The sequence below is a fragment of the Toxorhynchites rutilus genome, chromosome 2, assembly GCF_029784135.1.
Source record: "Toxorhynchites rutilus septentrionalis strain SRP chromosome 2, ASM2978413v1, whole genome shotgun sequence".
In the NCBI taxonomy this organism is placed as follows: Eukaryota; Metazoa; Arthropoda; class Insecta; order Diptera; family Culicidae; genus Toxorhynchites; species Toxorhynchites rutilus.
Window position 1 is genome coordinate 44,873,018 of NC_073745.1, and position 21,999 is coordinate 44,895,016.

The 21,999-nt window shown below is 37.2% G+C and overlaps 1 protein-coding gene across 1 annotated transcript in view; it reads left to right on the forward strand.

Annotated features, from left to right (window-relative positions):
• LOC129764237 (MOXD1 homolog 2-like) overlaps positions 1-21,999 on the forward strand; it is a 461,156-nt gene that overhangs the window by 134,495 nt on the left and 304,662 nt on the right. Inside the window, exon 2 of the mRNA XM_055763120.1 lies at positions 17,339-17,996. Within this exon, the coding sequence (XP_055619095.1) occupies positions 17,706-17,996 (291 nt within the window). The 5' untranslated portion in view covers positions 17,339-17,705. The remainder of the gene's footprint in view (positions 1-17,338; positions 17,997-21,999) is intronic.

Sequence of the window (21,999 nt, forward strand, 5' to 3'; positions counted from 1 at the left end):
CCCTTCTGGGTGATTTCATTCTAGCCTTTTTGTTCGATAATTTTTAAGGCCTATTTGAAGACCTTCAAAACTTATTGAGTACATAAACTTGAATTTTCAGTTTGTGTCCACCTCTCTCATCAAGTGTCCGTCTTTCCCGACTCAATCTTATGGCGGGTTTACATTAGGGAGATCTATAGCTATAGATGGATTTATTCAGCCGAAAATAGAACGGATGAGAATATATATGATACACTTCTCCGAGGTATAAATGTATAGGGTGAATAGAATAATTTCAGGCATATGTAAACGCTAGTGAATTTCTCACTAGTGAGAAATCACTGGAGTTGGATGCAGTTCTACTTCAAGTGAATAAATTCACCAAAATATGAATATATTCATTATAAAAGTTCGCGCTAGTGTAAACGGTGGATGCGATTTCTATAAATCTCATCATATTTCTTCACATGAATATATCACTAGTCTAAACCCACCCTTATATTTTCAAAGATGCCGGAGAGATCCATTTTGCAAAATTTCTGGTCTAGCGAGGTATAAGATGGTCAATGTATGTCCGCAAAAATGAGCAGCACTAGCACCTCTGCAGTTGGACATTTGTGCGTTAAGAAATGATCCAAACCACAATAAGCACCTTTGCGTTGCACTCCAATCATTTGGAATACGTGCAAAAATGGTATCTTGAGGGACCTCATACGTAACCGCGGAAAGTTCAGCTGAGAAGCGCGAAACTCTCCCGATGGTGACATTGCCATTGTGGGTGCTGTATATTCTATCCGCTCACCAGAAACCGTTCCTAATACTTTACGTAAATTTCGCTCTGCCATAACCTTTACGACCCTGAGACGAACTGTATCCCAAAACTCTTCTAATGATTGTCAGTTTTATCAAAAAGAAAATACTCACTACCAAGGCTCGGCAAAAGTCATTTTCAACTGAAGATCGTCAGAGGACTATGGAGCCATCGGCCTCCGCACTCAATTGGAAATGGGTTTTCGCATCTTCAAGCAGTTTCTCTGTCATCATAATTCAAAAACATTCGGGCGCATTCGTTGCTACTCAACGATGATCCGTGCTCATTCAATTTTTCACCGTCAAATGAACTTCACGGAATGTTGTAATGACTCCCCCCTCTCATACTGAATTCGTTTCTCTCTCTCATTTGCAAATTGATTAATTATTTCTATTAAACGTGTTTGAAAAGCGACATTTTTATTGAAACCGGGACCGATAACAAGAATATTTTCGTGAACGAGTGTCATGATGAACGTTTGCTGTCTATCCTGAAGCAACACAATTGTTTCGTGCTTGTTTTGCCGGATTAGGCATTCTGTCGTTACGGACCAAAAGCCAAGGAGTTATATGCCGCCAGTAACATATGAAACAAGAGGTCTCTCAATAGCTCCGCCTAATCGATAAATATTGGACCATCGTCAAACGATTCCTGAAGGAGACCTGTTAGAACTGTTTGTGTAGTTGGGAAATACCTTTTCAAAACTGTACTCATTTAATTTTTTCACTTGCATTTTTTGTGTTAATAAATTGTATTGGATTCTTCCATCGATTGTAGCAGATTGTAGATTGCCGATTATTCATTAAAGCACATCGTATTGGATAAATCGTCCTCTGAAAATGGAATGTGCTCGAAATGGCCTGGTGTTCATGCTTCAATGGACTTCAACCAGATTTCAGAAAAACTTGAATGTGACTGCCAATGATTAGTTGGATGTTCCCGAGAACCTCCGAACATAGAGGATGTCGAAGTTCGCCAAGAAATTCTTAATTTGGCAAGCGATTTGTGCTTGTGGAAAGCGACACTTTTCGTTACCGCAAACACTATGAATGGACAGGTGTATTTGGAAGGGTGTCTCCAAAAACGCATCTCCTTCTCCTGAAGGCTCTCGACGGTCCGACTATCTCCTGGGCGGATTTGGCATCATGTCACTACACGAAGGACGTGCTAGAGTGGTATAAGGCGAATGATGTCGATTTTGTGCCGAAAGATCTAAACCTCCGAAACACTCCTACTGAGCCATCATGCCATTATGCCATTATGAAGCGGTACCTTTTAAAACGACTTAAAGTGGTGAAGAATGTAGAAGAATTGTAGAAAGTATGGGCTAATATGCAAAAAACTGTCGATTCTGAGGTTGTGCAAAGCCTAATGGCTGGGGTTAAGGCCAGGTTTTGCGCATTGGGATATCAAGGTGAAATAAATTAAATGAATGATTATTGTTTCTTTTTACTCCCTGAAAATTTGATGATATTCGGACAAAAACTGGAATTTTGGGAATGAATTTTGTGTGGGCGGATTATAAATGGTACACCCTTTAACTATGCTGTTAAAAGTGTAATATCGGCATAGAAGTATCATCTAAGTGCTTGTAAAAATAGTGCAATAAATACTACGTTGAGATGGCGGAGTTGCTCTAGGAATGTTAATGCCATTAAAAAGAAGAATAAGGAGAAGAAGAAAAAAAAAGAAAAAAAGGAAAAAAAGAAACAGAAGTAGATAAAAAAGAATGAAACATATATCTGCTCCGGAAACGTAAGTGAAAAGAATTGAATTTTATATAACCAAGACTACTAATGAAGTCAATTTGTCTTTTTAAAAATAAGGTGTAAGAATACAATTCATAACAATCTTTAAGCCGTTCTAAACAATCTTTAAGCCGAACCGTTGTCCAATTGTATAACATGAATTGAAAATAAAGAGTGATGATGAACAGGACTTTCCCGTGGTCGAACATACACAACAGTAGGCAAGGTTACCATGGACAGTTCAGTAGATATCAATGACTGGTGCCTTCTTTCCAACATCCTGATTCTCTTATTACATTTGTTAAGAAAAAAAGCAGTTTCAAAATGTATCGCAGCTTTAAAATGTATCTATCGCCGAAAATGATAGTGAAGCGTTTTGTCCCGACTGTTTCTTACCGTCTTAAAAAAGTTTTCGTTCATAGGTTGATGCTTTTTTTAATTTCAAAAACAAAATGTTCAAAATTGTGAGTTTCTTTTGGTTATTTTTGAGTATTATATGGATTAAAAAGCTTTACTCTAATATAAAAATTGTCTAGAAATACATTTTTTTTCGTATGAGCGGTATAAGCATGGTTACTCTCACCTTGTTCACACAACGGTTCACACTGTACCTTTCACATAAAAAAAAACGCAATGGATGCTGAAACGGCCGATCGCAAGCGTAATCGGAAAATATTAAAATAATGAATGTTGAGTGATGTTCCTCCACTCTCTATCTCTCTGCGAGCATCCTTTCGCATCGTGATGACGATGGAAAAGAGATGCGGTGCGATAGTATAATATTTTTTCTCGATAAGTCGCATTGACAGCAAAACAAACGATACTGACGGCGCGATTCCAAACGGCGGCAGTGGCAAAATAGCGTGTGGAATAAATGGGCCCACCCGGGAGAGTTCGATGAATTATTTAGGGATTCGTTACGTTGTTAGTGGAAGCAACGTGGCAACAGAAGTGCGAAAGCCACGAGAGGAGTGCATTTGCATACCCCACTCACCACCCACTACTACTCGCACCCAGACAGGGCTGCATTTGCACACCTCACCCACCACTACTTGCTCTTAGACCCAGAGGTTTGAGGGCCGGTCCTGGTGATGGATCATCCGGATGCCACTGGAAAGCATAATGAAGCTGTTTCAGCTGCACTCTGGACTCTGTTGTTTTCGGTATTCGTTTTTCGCTATCGCTGCCCGGAGCCGAACCCGTCTGGCCTGGGCCAAACCGGTAGCATTTTCGGCACCGGATGTTTTCCTACCGGTCTGTCGGTCGGTCAGAGGGCAAATGAATACCAATTTAACTAAAGCGCCGCAGTCGCTATGTGTCGGAGTGTAATCAGTGGAAGTGCAAATTTGTATTATAGTAAAAGCGTCCATTCAGTACGGTTCCGGATGTGCTGCGTGAGGGCACACAAAATTTCCAGCATTCGCAGCACTGATACGCATCCTTTCCGTAACGCAATCCCTTCGTGGAGCCGAATCGAATTACAATTTTGACATAGGTTCCCAGCCAGATTATTTCATCTCGTTGATCAATTCCCACAAAGACTCCATCTCATCACCAGTCCAAAGTTCAGCTCGCAGAAAACATCTGAAGCGAAGGTTAGTGGTATTTTCGGTCGTCTCCAGGCGAAAGCCGATTATCGTGGTTGTTGTAATTTATCAAATGTGTTTGGGAATAGGCGGAAAAGCATATGAAAAACTTTTCTGTGCTCCACTCGTATTGTACGATTGTCTTACTTGGTACCCGTTTTTCCTTCATCGCTCCCTCCACAGGACACACCTTCCCGGATACCACAGAAAAGCTTCTTCCCTTTGCTCCTTCGTCGTGTGCGCCCAACGAAAAACTTGACTGGTCGTAAACCATGCCGATGCCGATTCGAGCGGAAAATGACGCAAAGGATGTTTCCTATCATACCTCACTCACAGCCCATACCCACATCCTCCCGCAAATCTTCTCCATCACCTTGGAAAAAAACAGATATTTCTCTAATCTATTTTTATTATTCTCTATTTCGATTCATCGGCCCCATAAATGCTGGCAAACCCATCGACCGTGGGGAGGAGGGTGGCGCGGGTGCGAACCGAGCATAAATGTGCTGATACAGCAGCATACAGCATGGGGGGAAAACGACTACAATTTGACCTCATTCTTCTTACGCTTGAAGTTGGTAGGGATTTGCTGCTCGGAGAAGTCCACGCCAAGGTCTCCTAGCTCCAGTGATGGCCGTGTTTATATCACGCTGTGTGGAAATATATGTTTGATTAAATGGCTGTAAGTGAATTGCTTCGCTGCTCTCGCCGCTGTGTACAAACACACGCAGAATCCGAGAGCAAACGGGATCATGGGTGTTATAAGTTGTTGCGATGAATATTTCCGAGGACGGGAAGTGCGAGAAAGCCAACTCAGGGCGATGGAACACGCAAGGGTGTTGTGTTTTTTTTTCTCGCTCTCTCGATGTGCGAGATGTTAGCGAGAAAGTTTTGCTGATGGGCTTATTTTTATTTTGCTGATGTTATTGGGAGTTAAAGTTTGCGGATGATGGAATTAATTAGAAGATTAACGACGAGCAATTTCGGGCTAACCAGTGTTTCGGGATGTGTTGCGATTTATTTGTGTCTTTTTTTTCTTTTCTGAGTTCATAGTTCCACTGGGTAATGGAGTTTTGCTCTTTAAGAAATTAGCATCTGAGTGACTGATGATCGAAAGGGATCCGAAGTGGCAAACAAGAGCACAAGCTTGAATAGTTTCGTTCGAATCCAACGTTACGTTATTTAATCATTCAATTGTTATCTTATTTATGATTGTACTTTTAACATTCTGCGGTTTTCTTACTGACCCTGGTACTTTTCTATTCTAATGAACATTATTGTTGAATGCCAAAAACTGGAATCTGTTTCATCAAAATCGTAAACTGGGAGCAGTCATGAAATGCTTATCGTTAAATTAAGGGCGGTATCAGATTTTTTGAAAATTATATTTCTTGAAGAGGGAAAGACAAAACCATAATTTTACCATCTAGGGGGCAAAATTTTATCCCAGAAGTAGAGCATTTTTTCTGTCAGTAGAATGAAGATCTACGATCTCCCCAAACTCGTAGTCAATATCATATCATAATGTTATTTCGATCACAAACATTTCTCAAACTGTGGTGAAGAGATATAATTGACAAACTTTGTCCGCAACCTATGTTTCAATGCTGGGTTATAAATAACAAAATATAAACATCCAGACATCGTTAAGCATCTATTATTATTCACTGTAAAGCAGTATTCCATTTATGATAACAATGTTCCAAAGAATCATTATGAGGCACCAGAAAACGTAGACACAAGACAGGCAGCTTGAAAGTTGAAGAATTGCTCGTAGGTTATAGAACCACCTGCACCATCACCTGGTTTCAAGGCCATTGAGAATTTGTGACATAGGGTGGATATTAAAATCAGAAAGCATATCATAATAATGATTTAATCTGAAAATAGCATCGGAGCTCGAATGGAAGAACATAGCTCGTTTGCTCTATCTCAAAAGGGGCTCAAGGGGTGATATTGATCTTACATTTAGGGTTTCAAAAATCATCCACATCATAATCAACTGCTTAAAATTTTTCGATAATTTTGCGAGAAGAAAGAACCATGTATAAAGAAGCTGAGAAAGAGGCCACATAAATAATACCATATTAATAATAGTGTTCTGTAACTATAACTGTATGTTCAACAATAACAATATATATATATATATATATATATATATATATATATATATATATATATATATATATATATATATATATATAACATATATATATATATATATATATATATATATATATATATATATATATATATATATATATATATATATATATATATATATATATATATATATATATATATATATATATATATATATATATATATATATCAACTCTCCCTAACTCGATATCCAAAGGGACCATCGAGTTAGGGAGGTATCGAGATACAGAACATTTTTTCCTAATTTTTTTTATGTCTCAAATTGTCATATATTAGGGTAAGTGTCCCAATTATGGTATGAATTTGAATTTTTGATTCATTCCCTTAAAGTGAAAAAACACCTTTCTCATATAAAAATTTTTTTTTTTCCAGAATCTTTCAGGAGGTGATAGACGGTTATATTTCACGAAAAAAATCCTTCTACGCATATGTTAGAATTTCAACGATGACAGACTTATAGAACTTTTTCTTTGTTTCGGATTCTGTTGGCTCAAACTGACTCTACATTGAAAAGTATGCTACGTAATCCGATTTTGTTGCTTTCATTTGAAAGATGAGAAAATTTAGTACAGGATATAGTAGTGGAACATCTAAATTAGTGGATTAAACATTTTTGAAGCGGAAAATTTAAAAGTTTTTTTTTTATTTGCAATTATTAATTTTATCCTAAAAATTCATACTAAACTTGATTGTTTCAATCAATTAAATTAAAGCTCTCTAACCTCTCTACAATTTGTTCTTTGACGCCCAACTTCTATCTCTCTTAATTTCGCTGCAATATCGATATAAACAATTCCTGATGAAGATTCAATCAAAATCTTCAAAAATCGCGATTTTTAACCCACTGTACTTATAAAAGCCACTTAAATTTCACCTTAATGATGAAAGGTTAATTTTTTTTCTTGAAATTATTCATATTTGAATTATAAAAAAAAACTTTTTTTTTCAAACTGTATACAATCGAGTCCTAAATTTTACATAATCGAATCATATGTAATCGAGTTTGTATATAATTGAGTCCGACTTGCACGAGGCACTAGGTTAACAAAGAAAATATTGATTAAGTATGTTACTCAAACTGAATTGTAACGATCACGCAGGAACTGTTCAATCACAAAGAAATGTTCGAATAGTTTCACAGGAACATTTTCAGTTGATTTCAATATTCCGGACATATTCTTTAGGTTTGATTTAACGTTCGAATTAACATCTCAATAGAACTACTATCTTCAGCGTTTTTCTCAGGTTTTTCAACACTTTCTAGTATATCGGTATCTGGCATCAGATTACAGCAAATCACGTTTTGGTCCTTTTCGCACTAATTATTAAAAGACATTGAGCAATCGAACGGTATTGTACCAACGACATCGCTCACGACACATTAATTATGTCAGCGGAATATCACTCCCGTCCATGTTGGTTGTGCTTTAAAGTTAGGATTTCCCAGTTTCTGGACAAATTCTCAAGCCATATCCCGAAGAATAGAAGAGGGGTAAATTATTTTGTCTAGCTTGACAAGACAAAAATTCATTGACCGCTCCAGCTTCTCGATTCTGACCAACCTTATATGCTTTTGGTCTAGATACAATTTTCCATTCCGATTCCATTTTTACCTTAGTTTGAGTAGTGTTGATACCGCACTTTGTGCAATACTGAAATTATTTGCAGCTATATATATATATATATATATATATATATATATATATATATATATATATATATATATATATTTATATATATATATATATATATATATATATATATATATATATATATATATATATATATATATATATATATATATATATATATATATATATATATATATATATATATATATATAAGTGTAACTATATATAACAACTATAACCATACAAATACAAAACTATATGTTACAGCCTAGAGCTTTTGAAAGAAAAATCTATCGGTGTACTACTACACCCAAACTAGCGTTTTTGGCCATTTCCTGTGCATATGAGAGTCAAATACGCAAATAATGAGCTATTTTAAAAGCTTAGAAATGGTTTGTATGTATGCGAGCAGACATCTCTTTCTGTTTTCTTTTCTCTTTTCATTTTAGATTGTGCGAAAAAAGAAAGTCCATTCGACGTCAATGGGGATCGAACCAAGGCCGGCTGGCATGCAAAGTTACTTTACACGACCACGCTATCCATATAGCTGCCAGCGCTATTATAAAGGAGCGTGATAATATTACACCTTATCTTGAAATGAAGTTGGAAGGTGTTTTCTAAGACGATAAAGAAGAACATAAACGAGAATATATCTTTCTCTGTCTGTGCCATGTATTTGGTACACTATACGAAAAACTTTCATATGCTTTCATTTAAATGTGTCTCCTGTTTCGCTTCCTCATATTGGCTCTAGCATATATATTATACAAATGATATACATGTATTGGGGAGTAGAACATTTTATGTTATCTTTCAGCTCATTTAGAGCCCCCGCATACTACAGACATTTTTTCAGCCGACAGTTTGGTCGGATCGGCCTACTGGTACAAAAACCGACCCAACTGAATTGGTGCAATGTCGACAAGTCAGTCTGCAGTCTGCGGGGGCTCTAAACTAAACTAAACCTGTTTATAAAAGTAATCATACTTTTTAGTTTGAAATATATCAATCAATCGACAAAAACCTTCTAGTCTATTTTAAACAGTCGATGGAGAAATCGTATACAGGCAAACCTTTTTTTTTGTGCGGGGAAGAGGGACATCACAAAAAAGTTGCATAAAACAAATCGTGCAAAACTTCACCAGCAGCTTTAAAATGTCATGTTCGGTACACATTTTGAAAATAAAAGTTGATGGGTCTGAGCCTAGGGGCACGGACGGAATATTGACATAGGACTGTGATTGTGTGTAGTAATTGCAGTTTTTCATTGTTCAAAATCTGTTTTTTTCCCTTTTGATACATCAAACGGATGCCCTGGAAAACCGTTTCCTGTATGTACTTGTATCCTTAAAATGGGTTAGATGACATAACGTGGTAGAATTCAGTACCACATTCTGTTCAAAAATGTACACAAAAATACCATTAAAGCCATTACTACCCTTTTCTTCTGTTTATTCAAACATGCAGAAGAAGATAAACAGTCATCATGTATCATTTTTAAATACAAGTCTAAATAGTTAAGACCTACATAAATATAAGCCTGAGTCAAATCAATGACTACAAAAAATATATTATAGATAAAAATAGCATTATCTCTTTCGTTACCACGTTGTCCGGAACATTTTTTTTTTTTTTTTTTTTTTATCTGTATTATAGTGACTTTCAACTCATTTGGCTGGTTCGTCACTTTTACTTCCATTTTTGGAAGAATGTCGGGAGTGAGAATTGAACTCGTGACCTTTAGCGTGAGAGGCATGGATGTTACCACTACGCCAGATCGCCTCCACATCCGGAACATTGTTTGTAATAACTTTATAGCCCGGTAAGATCGCGACTACTCAAGCTATCATAATCTGATTTACGTGGGTATACCCTTTCGATCTTCTAAACTAGCAGCCATTTAAATTCATCTATTGCATTTTTACATAACCAAACAACATACTCGATATTATGACATCCTGCACCACAATCACACAAATTGTTAGTAGTGAGACCTACACGATAAAAACATGAATTGAACACAAATTGATTGGACAACATACAATATAATATAAAATTAATGCCTATTATCGGTAAATGGAAAATAATTCATTTTTCGCATCAACTCACATTATGAGCTAACGCCCGAATTTAGGCATAAAGATGCTCGTTGCGTGGAAGGAGGAGCTTAGAGGAAGCGAGTGGATAGTGCAATCGAAAGAAAACATACCCAATTAAATCGTCAAATTGTTAACTTTTTTTTCTATATTCACTGTTCATGTTACAAGCAAAAAAAATCTGGATAAATTTCCTGTCTAATGATATATAACACAACATATGTCGCAATAACCATTTTGAGTAAAATGCGTTTGAAAACTCTTATTGATCATTATATTTTTCGTAGAGTGATCCCCCTATATAAAAATCAAAGACATAGTCCTTTTTTTGTGCGGTAGACCTTTTTTTCCTTTTGTTTCCCTGCTTTGCGATGGGACACTTTTTCGGTTGCGCGTGGCTGTTTTGTGCTTATAGTTGCATGTCGAAACGTGTTGCTGTTAGAAATCATGTCATGTAAACAATTAGAAACACTTAGAGCATTTGATGAGAGGAAGGGAATGATTTTAGAACTTGATAATCGAGACGCAAATATGCTTTTTTCCCACTGAAATGCATATAAACCATCGAAAAAAAAACTAGATGGACGATAACTTCGTCAAATATGCTTCTTTCCATACCATTGGAGACCGTATATAATCGAGTCCCCTTCTGTATCAGCAATAGCGATATTAATACTTTTGTCATATGCTTGTAAGTATTAGGCTGTCAAAAAAGTCCTGCGGTATTTTTTTTGAATTTTCATTTGTTCATAAAATTAGTTACAATCATCTGTTTTAAGTAAAATATGCGCCGTTTTGTTCGATGACTTGTTCCCAATGAGATCCCAACTTCATAATACCCCTGTTATAGAAGCTCGCTTCCTTATTGGCAAAAAACTCGGATATCCAATTTTCACAGGCCTCTTCTGACTACCTAGTTCGTTCGCCATGGACAAAAACAGGTGGTAGTCACTTGGTGCAAGGTCCGGACTATACGGCGGATGCAAAAGAACCTCCCATCCGAGCTCCCGGAGCTTCTGGCGCGTCACCAAAGAAGTGTGTGGCCTGGCGTTGTCCTGATGGAAGACAATGCGGCCTCTGTTTATCAAAGATGGCCTCTTCTTCATGAGTGCTACCTTCAAGCGGTCCAGTTGTTGGCAGTACAGGTCCGAATTGAGCGTTTGGCCATAGGGATGCAGCTCATAATAGATTATTCCTTGACAATCCCACCAAACACACAGCAGAACCTTCCTGGCCGTTAATGAGGGCTTGGCCACCGTCTGAGCCGCTTCAGCGGGCTTCGACCACGACCGTTTGCGCTTCACGTTGTCGTAAGTGACCCACTTTTCATCGCCAGTCACCATCCGCTTCAGAAACGGGTCGATTTTGTTGCGATTCAGCAGCGATTCACATGCGTCGATACGGTCAAAGATGTTTTTTTGCGTCAACGTGTGTGGCACCCATACAGCTTCTTTGTGAATCCAAGCTTCTTCAAATGGTTAATAACGGTTTGATGACTTATCCCCAGCTCTTGGCCGATGCTACGGCTGCTACTATGCCGGTCTTTCTCGGCTAATTCAGCGATTTTGTCGCAATTTTCGACGACAGGCCTTCCGGAGCGTGGCGCATCTTCGACGACCTCTACACCAGAACGAAAACGTTGAAACCATCGTTGTGCGGTGGAAATGGAAACTGTATCGGGTCCATAAACTGCACAAATTTTATTGGCAGCTTGAGATGCATTTTTGTCTTTGTCATAGTAGTACTGTAAAATATGTCGGATTTTCTCTTTATTTTGCTCCATATTTGCGACACTATAACTCACGAACGACTTAACCAAACAAAACACTGTCAAGGACTATATTATAGCGCGCAACTTTCCAACAAGCTATAGTATGACTCGATACAATGAATACAACTAGAACTACGCGCTTACAACGACACGTCGCGGAAATACCGCAGGACTTTTTTGACAGTCTAATATTTGCAAAGCCGACTTCTCCCAGGCATCTTGGTTTTTAAATCTCTGTTAGGGAACACATTTCGGTGGGAACAAAAGCTCTCCCAAGTTTCATGTATTCGCAATGCCGATTTCTCAAACGCTGCTTGGTTTTGAAGTCTGTGTTAGGGAACACATCTCGGTGAGAACAAAAGTCCCCCTAATGTGTGATGGCTGTATTGGGGAAACCGTAAATCGGGCCAATCAAAACGAGGTAGTTAGGGCGTTTAGATAACGCTTAATAATTAACAGTTATTCAATTGTTTATCCTTGGTACCGAAGAATCTAGAATTTAGGCAGCTCGCACACACTTTGAAAATCTAGCTCATGAGAAAATGCATTCGAAGAACAGTGCCTTCCTGAACGAATTGCAACGTACATTTGACCACTGTATCAAACTGCTTCAGCATGACCAAGGTGGCCTAGTTTTTTATTTTGCATCCTACGATAACAGACGGAATAAGTATTTGTTGGCGAAATCGTGATAGATTAGCGCGATTTTCGAGATGCATTAATCGGTGTCTGCTTACTGTTAAGCAGCTGTAAAGCAGCAACACATGTTTTACCATCATGGTTCGGGAAACACACCTCTTTCGGTCCCAAAATCAAAGCTAGCTGCTCAACCATATAAAGACGCGTGAAATTATTTGGGAATGAATTTTTGGTACGTAACGACCACGTGCGTAAAAATTTAGGTTTCCTAATATTTCTTCTGAGTCCACTCGTTGTGATATCAATAATAAATATAATCATGGCAGAGTTCCGACGTTCTTTTGGGCTGTTAATATTGATTAGCATGCAGCGGGCTTCATATGGAGGGAGATAATATGAAGACCAGCATAGTTTACGAAGTGCAAATAATAAAAATGTAAAACAGATTCAATCCTGTTTTCGTGTGAAGTTATATAGGGGAAACATACAATACTACAGTATTCGAGAATTGATCTGACATATGTAATATACACCCTGGTTTTTTACGCGGTTTTTTTTTGCGCGTTTTTGTTTTTACGAGGTTTTTTTACGCGAATTTTTCAATTAACGCGGTTTTTTTTACGCGGATTTTCCAATTAACGCGGCTTTTTTTACGCGGATTTTCCAATTAATGCGGTTTTTCTACGCGGATTATCCTATTAACGCGGTTTTTTTACAAGGTACGTATCCCCGCGTAAATAAAACTGGGTATACAATGTTTTTATTGTGTACGGATCGTGGAAATGGTAACCAATGCGTTTGATGAAGCTCAACATATTGTTTGCTCTATGGATGATTGTATTATAATGATCAGCGAAGGTTATTTTCGAATCTAAGACCACGCCTAAGTCTCTTACTCGTTGACATCTATTGATGGGTTGATTTCCCAGCTTAACACCATTGTTCAAGTGTGTTCTTCTTGTCATCAAAGTGCATTTCCTAACATTGAGTTGTAATAAACTCTCAGTGCACCATTTATAAAATATGTCAACTTCATTTTTGAATGTTTGAGAGTCTTCTCCATTCTTTATTTCTTATAGCTTCATATCATTTGCGTAGAGTGCCTTAACACTGTTAAGAAAAACGCAAACGTCATTAACAAATAAAATGAACAAAAGTGGCCCCAAATGAGAGCCTTGAGGAACTCCGGATGTAACAAATATTGGTTTTGAAATTTTCCCATTAAATCTTACCATTTGCGTGTGGTCAGTCAAATATGATTCTAGCCATTTTAATAGCTTGACTTCTATCCCTGTTTTTTGAAGTTTAAGAAGAAGTCAGGGTATATCAACACGATCGAAAGCCTTACAAAAGTCAGTGTATAGAGCTTGTGCACCCGTGGCCGAGTGGTTAGCGTCTCACATGATCATGCCGGGTGTTCGGGTTCGATTCCCGTTCTGGTCGGGGGGTTTTTCGTCAAAGAAATTTCTTCCGACTTGCACTGTGGTCACGCGTATTCTAGAGCTTGCCCCTCGGAATACATTCAAGGCGTGTTATTTGACATAAGAAATCCCAACTATGTATTGATAAATGACGCTAGTTAATGCATACGTTGAGACGGCAAAAGTTCCACAGGGAACGTTAACGCTATTCAAGAAGAATAGAACTTGAACTGGATTACCATTATCCATTGCATTCAAAGTGAATGTGACAAATTCCAGCAAATTTGTTGTAGTTGATCGTCCTTTGAAAAAACCGTGTTGCTTATTCGTATTTCGTGTCTTTAGTTGTTGAAAAAGTTTTTGGTTTATTATGGCTTCAAAGAGTTTTGGAATGCAAGAAATAATTGCTACTCTACGATAATTTCTTACATAGAATCTATTACCGTATTTGAATATTGGTACAAGAAAATTTTTTTCATAATTTTGGGAACCTTTCTGATTTCAATGACATTGAAAAACCATAAAAGTGGATGAGTTAATTCAGATGCTATTTTTTTCATAAAAACCGGTGGAATTCCGTCAGGACCTGGACCTTTCGAGACATCAAGCTTAATGATTGCGTCAAAAATTTTAATGTAAGTTAGTTTTCCGACTCCAACATCACATGGAAATTATGGAAGAAATGCAAAGAAATCACGATCTCGGTCCTTCTCAGTTGTTACAATATAAACTTCTTGAAAAATGTTGCAAAGATGTTGCAAATTTAGCAATTTTGCAATATAACGGAAATTTTTGTTTTTTGAAAAACAAATTATTTTTCTACCTTCAAAATAGTATTCATTGAATAAATGTTTTTCGCAAATTCAATTTGTAATAATTCTCTTTCCATTGCTTCTGTGTGTCAGTGCAAGCATTGTGTATATTCTGAGAATGTATTTTAAAGAAAAAAGCGCATTCATTCTTCTTAGTAGAAGAAAAAAATGGAATTGATTGTTGTTTTTTTTTATAGAGACATCAAACTTTTGCAGTTCATTTACCTCTAGCCTTGAAGAGCCAAATTTAAAAAAATTAACCTAAACTCTCGGGCTTTAAAAAAGGTTTTTCAGATGCCCTCGCCGACTGGTGTGGCGGTCTATCCCATCGCTGTCACCAGACGTAGGGGACAACTATCGTTGCCACCGTTGTCTATGCTAAAGCATGAGATCAGGATACTTATTTTTAACAACTGATTTTAAGTAACGTTTCACTGCCACTCGAGTCGCCGGGATTTAGCGGTTGACATTTTACTATTATTCAATTGTTTCATCGAGAAATGGTCGAGTTATAAGCGTTCAAGACCTTTCATTATTTCAATTTTCAATGTTCAATTTTTAGATTTTAATTTCTCACCCCATTCCTTCCTGTTAAACATAGTCCTTCGTTAAAATTTACTGGCAAGAGTCAATCAATATGCCCCAACATCAGCGACTTCTCTGATTAGGATTCGGCGATCGTTCATGACAATTCCTTTCACCTTTTCCACGTTTCTATCGCGATTGAGCACCTTCCATTGGCAATATTTTAAATGGTATCTCTCTGAAATATAATTGACTTTCAATTACGATACTCCAATTTTTAAATATTCCGATTTGCTGCAAATCTTCTATACATTTGTTGAAATTTTCTACGCATTTGTTTTTACCTCCCAAGAGTTTTCGAAAACAAGCACCTAGCGTAGCGGTGAGACACATTTCTTAGTTTTGTTTTGGACTCGCACATATATAAACCGGACATAAATTCGTATTACGGGTATGTCATTCGTTTTCCGGTTCGATATCCGTTCACTTGAGTCAATGTAAAGTTAGCTAAACGCACCATTTGCGCTTTTTATAATTAGTCTAGTTAGCACGTTGAGCTTCGCGTCGGTCTCTAGGGGCCGACATTAAGCTTTTTGGTAGGAAAGCGCTGACTGAGTGGGACTGACAGTTACAAAATGAGACATTGAAAATATATATGTTTCGTTTTCGGATGTACTACAAAATGTAACTACTTTCCAGTCGAATTTCTGACTATTATATATTCATACAATAAGTATCTTTGGAAGCTGGGAAGCGACACTGATATTGTGCCAATGCTATTGATATGGCTGAATGGAAAGCGCAGCCAGAAACTTCAGCGGCACAACGTGTTAAAGTCCCTTCTAAATAAAAACAGAAACATATTCATTTCTCACTATAGCCAGCGAGCAATTAGCCAGCTTTCCTCGAAGAATAGAGTTAACTTTAGAAGATGGTGATGTGTTTTGAATTGAATACATGGTAATTCTTATATAGAAAAAGTTCAGACTGCCTTTTTAAAGACTACAGAAGAAGTGATTTTAAATTTGTAAAATTGTTTGTGTTTGCGCGCTCACGGGCTTGGTGGCTGAAGAAAAACACTTTATCGGACGATTTCGAAGTTCGGTTCAGGCTTTACATGCATTTGAAGCCTGCAATGAACAGTCGTCGTATTTTAGTTGTATTTTTAGGAACTCACTGCGTAAAAATGTTCTTGCTTTAATTGTGGAACTTCAAGCCATTCTTTAATAACATCTGAATTGATTAACGAGCGAATTAAATGAATAATTTCTCGGTCAAGTTTTAGTTGAAGTTTTAGTTTTTCAAATGAATTTCAAGGTGTTGAGATAAAAGCGACTTTGGCTTCTAGGTTTCGCCTAAAAGGGGACGTTTGAAGTGCGGTGTGTTATTATTTATTGGAAAAATCATTTGAATATGTTTAATTTGCTGGTAAGAGTTCGAATATCGTTCAAACGATTTCAAAATCACAGATTTAAAAAAAATATGGGTCGACAAATTGACAAAAAGTCGATTTTTAGGCTACCTTTATTCAGAAAGACGCCCCCTAAGGGCAAACAATGCCCTTAGGGGCATTGCAATATTTTAACAAAACCAATTTTTTCCGTTAGGTGCCTCTTTCGTGGAGTTGTTATATTACAGACAACAAACTTACGAGTCTATTGTGTCTCGAAAACAGTTATGCTTAGAACAATAACTTTATAAGAGATCCGAGACTGAAAATTACATTTCAGTAAACCACAATAATCCTCAACTGAAAGTCTCTGAACATTTTTTCTATCTAGCCTCAAGAACAGGATTTGGTTGTTATCCAGAAGTTGTGAACCGACGTTACCACTGTGCTTCCGATGTGCTTTCTCCTGATGAGGAACAAAAATGAAACCCTGAGATCCGCGAAAGCCTCCCGCAGCATCCCCACAGGTGAACGGATCTGGCCGTGACAGCCCACTTCAGCTAATGTTCAGCTGAACTTGAAAAACGTGAAACAAGTAAAAACAAATGGTTTCTTTCACGCCGTGAACTCACATCCCTTCCCCGTCCTGTAATGCTGTAACTCGTACATTCCTACCCGTTCGGGATCATAATAAAAACAAGCGAATTCCAGCCGCTTCAGTTATTAATTTTTTCTTCCATTTTCTCTTCACCATTTTTTATTGCAGAGAGCACCGGGACACGTGCGCGCAGGTGCTTAGCTGGCGGAAAACTGTTTTCTTACATCACACGCGGAAATCGGTTGAAATCGGTCCCCTGCTCCAGGAGGGGCGCACTGACGTCCTCCAGGAATAGGCTGCGATGAGCATTTGAATGCGGAGCATCCCGAGGAAGATGAGTTCGCGCGGAAGCAAAACTTGAAGATTTCGGCGAACTTTCGCACCCCCCGGAAGGAGCGGCAGAGTTTGCGTCGGTTGGTTGGTGAATGTAAAAATATTGTTTTGAAGAATCTCGAAGCGAAGAAAATAAGGAAAATAACTTTCGAGTGAGAGTTCAATTGGGAAGAAAAAAGGAGAAGAAGAAAGTAAGAAAAAAATGGCACGTGGTGCAACGGTGTGTGAAGTAACCCAGATGGCGAGTGTTGTCTATTCGTTGGTGGTTTTAGGTGTGTGTTTGGTCAGCAGTGCCCTGGGGGCGCACTGGGATCACTCGATTTTTCTGGACGACGACTATCGGCTGCTCTGGAGCATATCGGGTTTCGATATAACGTTCGAAGTCCAGGCCCGCACGCACGGCTACATAGGGCTGGGCTTCTCTAAGGATGGCACAATTTACGGTGCGGACATCGTCATCGGCTGGGTTGACCAAGGACAAGTTCATTTTCAGGTAATTTATGGCACGGCTTTCTATTATTAACAGAAAAGTATACTTCCTTTCCGTATCCTCTTCATTGTTTTCTTTCTTTTTTTTGTGCTGTAAGCATCCCTTTACTGAGAAACTGTACCTTTCTCTGTCTCTTATACAATCAATGCAATAAAAATAAAATACCAACTGAGGGAAATGGCCAGACGGCAACTTAAACATAGGAAAATCGCAGAACTCCGCCTCAGAGGAGAGGACGCGAGAGAAAAAAAAAGCGGGAAGCTTTTCTTTGCATAATTTACCCATTTGAAAGAGCCGAAACGAACTCACCGAAATTAGACTGGAATAAGTTGGAAAATGTGCCGGGTGCCTCCCAGAGGCCGAATAAAGAACGATATAGACGTGAAAATCGTCCTGCCGTTATTGCTGCGAGCGAAAGAATTCGCGCACGCGGAGGAGTGTTGTGAGGGGTGGGGGCGAGAAAAAGTTTACAATGAAACAAGACAGACATCTTAGTGTTTGGTTGCGGTTTGCTTTCGAATGAAAGCGAACCTCGACGGAACCGTGGCTCCGATCCCCACGACTCCATGGCGTCGTGTGGCCAAGTAGAGGACGTGCGGTCGGCGAGGCAAAAGTAATATTATCAGATATTCGGCTCTGGCGTTTGGAGGATGGGTTGCTTATGGCGAATGTTCGAAGCTCACGCCGCAAGTGCGATAAAACAAGCCATTTTCGGAACTGGATTGGGGCAGTTGTCTCCAGTTGCTTGTCATGGTTGTTGCCGTTCCATGTTGGAAATCAGAGCTTCCTAATAATAGATTGAGCAAGACAAGACAAAGGCAAGGTTAAAGAAATTGAGCAATGATATTGATCGAAAAATCTATGTCACTAATTGGACAGAATTATTTTCTTTCAAGCTCACCAGTCAGTCTATCAGATTTATCAGTCTATCACATCTAACGTACACCTTTCGGTAACACTGTATTTATACAAATAGTTCGCGTCCCAAAATTTGTCCAATTTGTAGCACTTATTTCTTAGTCATTTCTTGATGGATTTCGAAAAGGCCCAAATTTATCTTTTTATTTTGCCAAAAATTTGTAACTCAAAAACTATAATATCTGAAAAAGATTGAAACTAATCCTAATTTTGTATGAAGTTAAATAATGAAAAAATAATATTATGCTCGTAACAGTTTTGTGTGTGAATTCTTGCTCTGACATGTTCTTGATATGTTTCTAAATAGGAAAAAGTTTGCAGAACATGTAAATCGCTATAAATCTATATATATAAAAATGGATTTCTGTCTGTCTGTCTGTCTGATTCTTATGGACTCGGAAACTACTGAACCGATCAACATGAAAATTGGTATGTAGGGGTTTTTGGGACCGGGGAAGGTTTTCGTGATAGCTTGAGACCCCTCCTCCCTCTCTAAGTGGGGCTGCTATACATATTAAACACGAATTTCTACATTACTCGGGAATTAATCAAGCAAATGAATCGAAATTTGGCATATGCAGGTTTTAGGGTGCAATAAATGATTATATGGTGGTTAGACTCTCCACCCCCTCTATAAGGGGGGGCTGCCATACAAATGAAACACAAATTACAGGGGGCACACAAACACAAACTTCTGCATAACTCGAGAACTAATTAAGTACATTTTTGGATGTGCAGGTTTTTGGGAATGAGAAATGTTTCTATGCTGGTATGACACCCCTCCTTCCTCTGGAATGGAGAGGGGGTCCCATAAAAATATTACACATATTTCAACCAAAAATATTCCAACCAAACATGACAATTGAAATTTTTCGGAGAACTCTGAAGGAAAAAGGGAAAATTCGGAAAATTAATTTCCCATATGTTCTACGCACGATGAAACGCACTCCTATATCTTCTTCTATCCATACCAATAAAACAGTATCGCCGAATGTGTTGATAAGAGCAGAACTCGAGGAAGGCATTGTCCGATTTAGGGCTGTCTTTATTCTATCATATTTTCTGTATAAAACATTTATTCCATGTAACGGAGAAGCATGTTATTTGCAAGTGGTTGGAAAATCTTGAACGAGAATTGTGTCTGAAAATAATCTGATATTATAATGATGAGTTTTGTTAGAAATACTAGGAATTTTATGATAAAAGGTGAATTCAATGGGGTCGATTAGAAGATCAATCAATGAACAGTTCTGCGATTGGACCCATAAACTTGCTCATAGTAAGAAAACCTGAATGTTTGAAGGTATTGATAACAAAAACAAATTTTGGGCGGGACGAAGTTTGCCGGGTCAGCTAGTCATACATAAAAATGTTACGAATTAAACCTTTATAGTAATTTTTCGAAAAAAAATGCAATAGTTGTTGGAAAATCTCTTTCCCTGTAAAAGTGCCAATTTTCCGAAGTATAGAAGGCTTGTTGGAAATTGTATTGAAATTGCTATTCATATATTTTTTTCAGAATTTTATTAAAACATATACTGAGAAAAATGTACTTTAATTTACAAAATACTTTTTATTCAATGAATTTTTTAATTTGTTTGGTATTTTTTAATGAAATATTAAATAATTTAGTCGAATTTAGTCTTGAAATTTCAAATGTTCCCATGACCAGATGGGTCAAGACTCCACCACCTCAGAATATTCTCGTAGGATAGTATACTTCTAATTCAAATGAAAAAAATTGTCCATTTTCGTAATTTTCTTGAACTTTCAAATAGTTCCCATAACCAGATGGGTCAATTCCAAGACTCCACAATTTCAGAATATTCTCGTAGGATGGTGTGCGTCTAATTCAAATGAAAAAATTGTCATCGGCTGCAATAAAAGTTATTGGTATCTTGCTATTGGTATCTTCACCGACATGAACTTTTCATATAATTTAATTTGAATGTTTTAAAAAATAAATGTTTGAGAAAAACGAATTTAAATTCTTGAAATATTTTTTTTTCAGTGTAATGTTTCTTGAAAAAGTTTTTGTTATTTTTAAATGAAAATTCAAAAAGATACCTTTATTTCATTTTTGGACCAAAATTTCGAAGATATTATAGTTTTTGAGTAATAATTTTTTGTAAAAAATAAAGGAAAAAAGTAGATGGGTCTGGACCTAGGGACACGGACGGGACCTTGACTTAGGACTGTCATTGTTTGTAACACAGGGCGGACTCAATTAAATACAGTTTCGGATTTCTTCTCACTATATATAATCGAATCCTGTGTATACAGTGATGCTTCTGAATCCGGACACTTTTTCATTACATTGAATATCATGCCTAAACCATGACATTTTTTGCATGTTGAATTAATGCGAGTGATAGTTACTATTGTGTCACTTTAGTTTAGTTTCAAACATAGTACCTAGCTGTTCACAAAAAAAAAATGTAAAAAATCAAAAATCAATGTGAATTTCACAAACCCATGTGCGGGTTAAAAAGCACATTCAGAAAATGCTTTTAAATCCGGACGGTCAAAAGTTGACGATTAAATTTCTCATTGAAAGAGTTGCATAAGGGTATGTCAGAAGACATAGTATGGAGTATGGAGTGTGGAGTGTGGAGTGTGGAGCAAAGATTTTCGACCCGGGAAACCGCAAAATTTTTCGGTATAGAGCACGGGGTCTTATATGATCCGTTTGTATGTACGTGGGTAAGTTTTCGCTACAAAATGGTGGATTACATATTTTCTCAGAACCCCATCAATATGTGTATATATATATATATATATATATATATATATATATATATATATATATATATATATATATATATATATATATATATATATATATATATATATATATATATATATATATATATATATATATATATATATATATATATATATATATATATATATATATATATATATATATATATATATATAGGTCCAAAATCCGGATTTTTAGCGTTACGTAATTTTTGCACGACGCCTTACAATTAAATGAATATTTATATAATTCTACATCTATCTATTTTGTTGAATTTTGATGAGAAAATTATGTTGCCATACTTCCATATTTGTCTGGAATCTT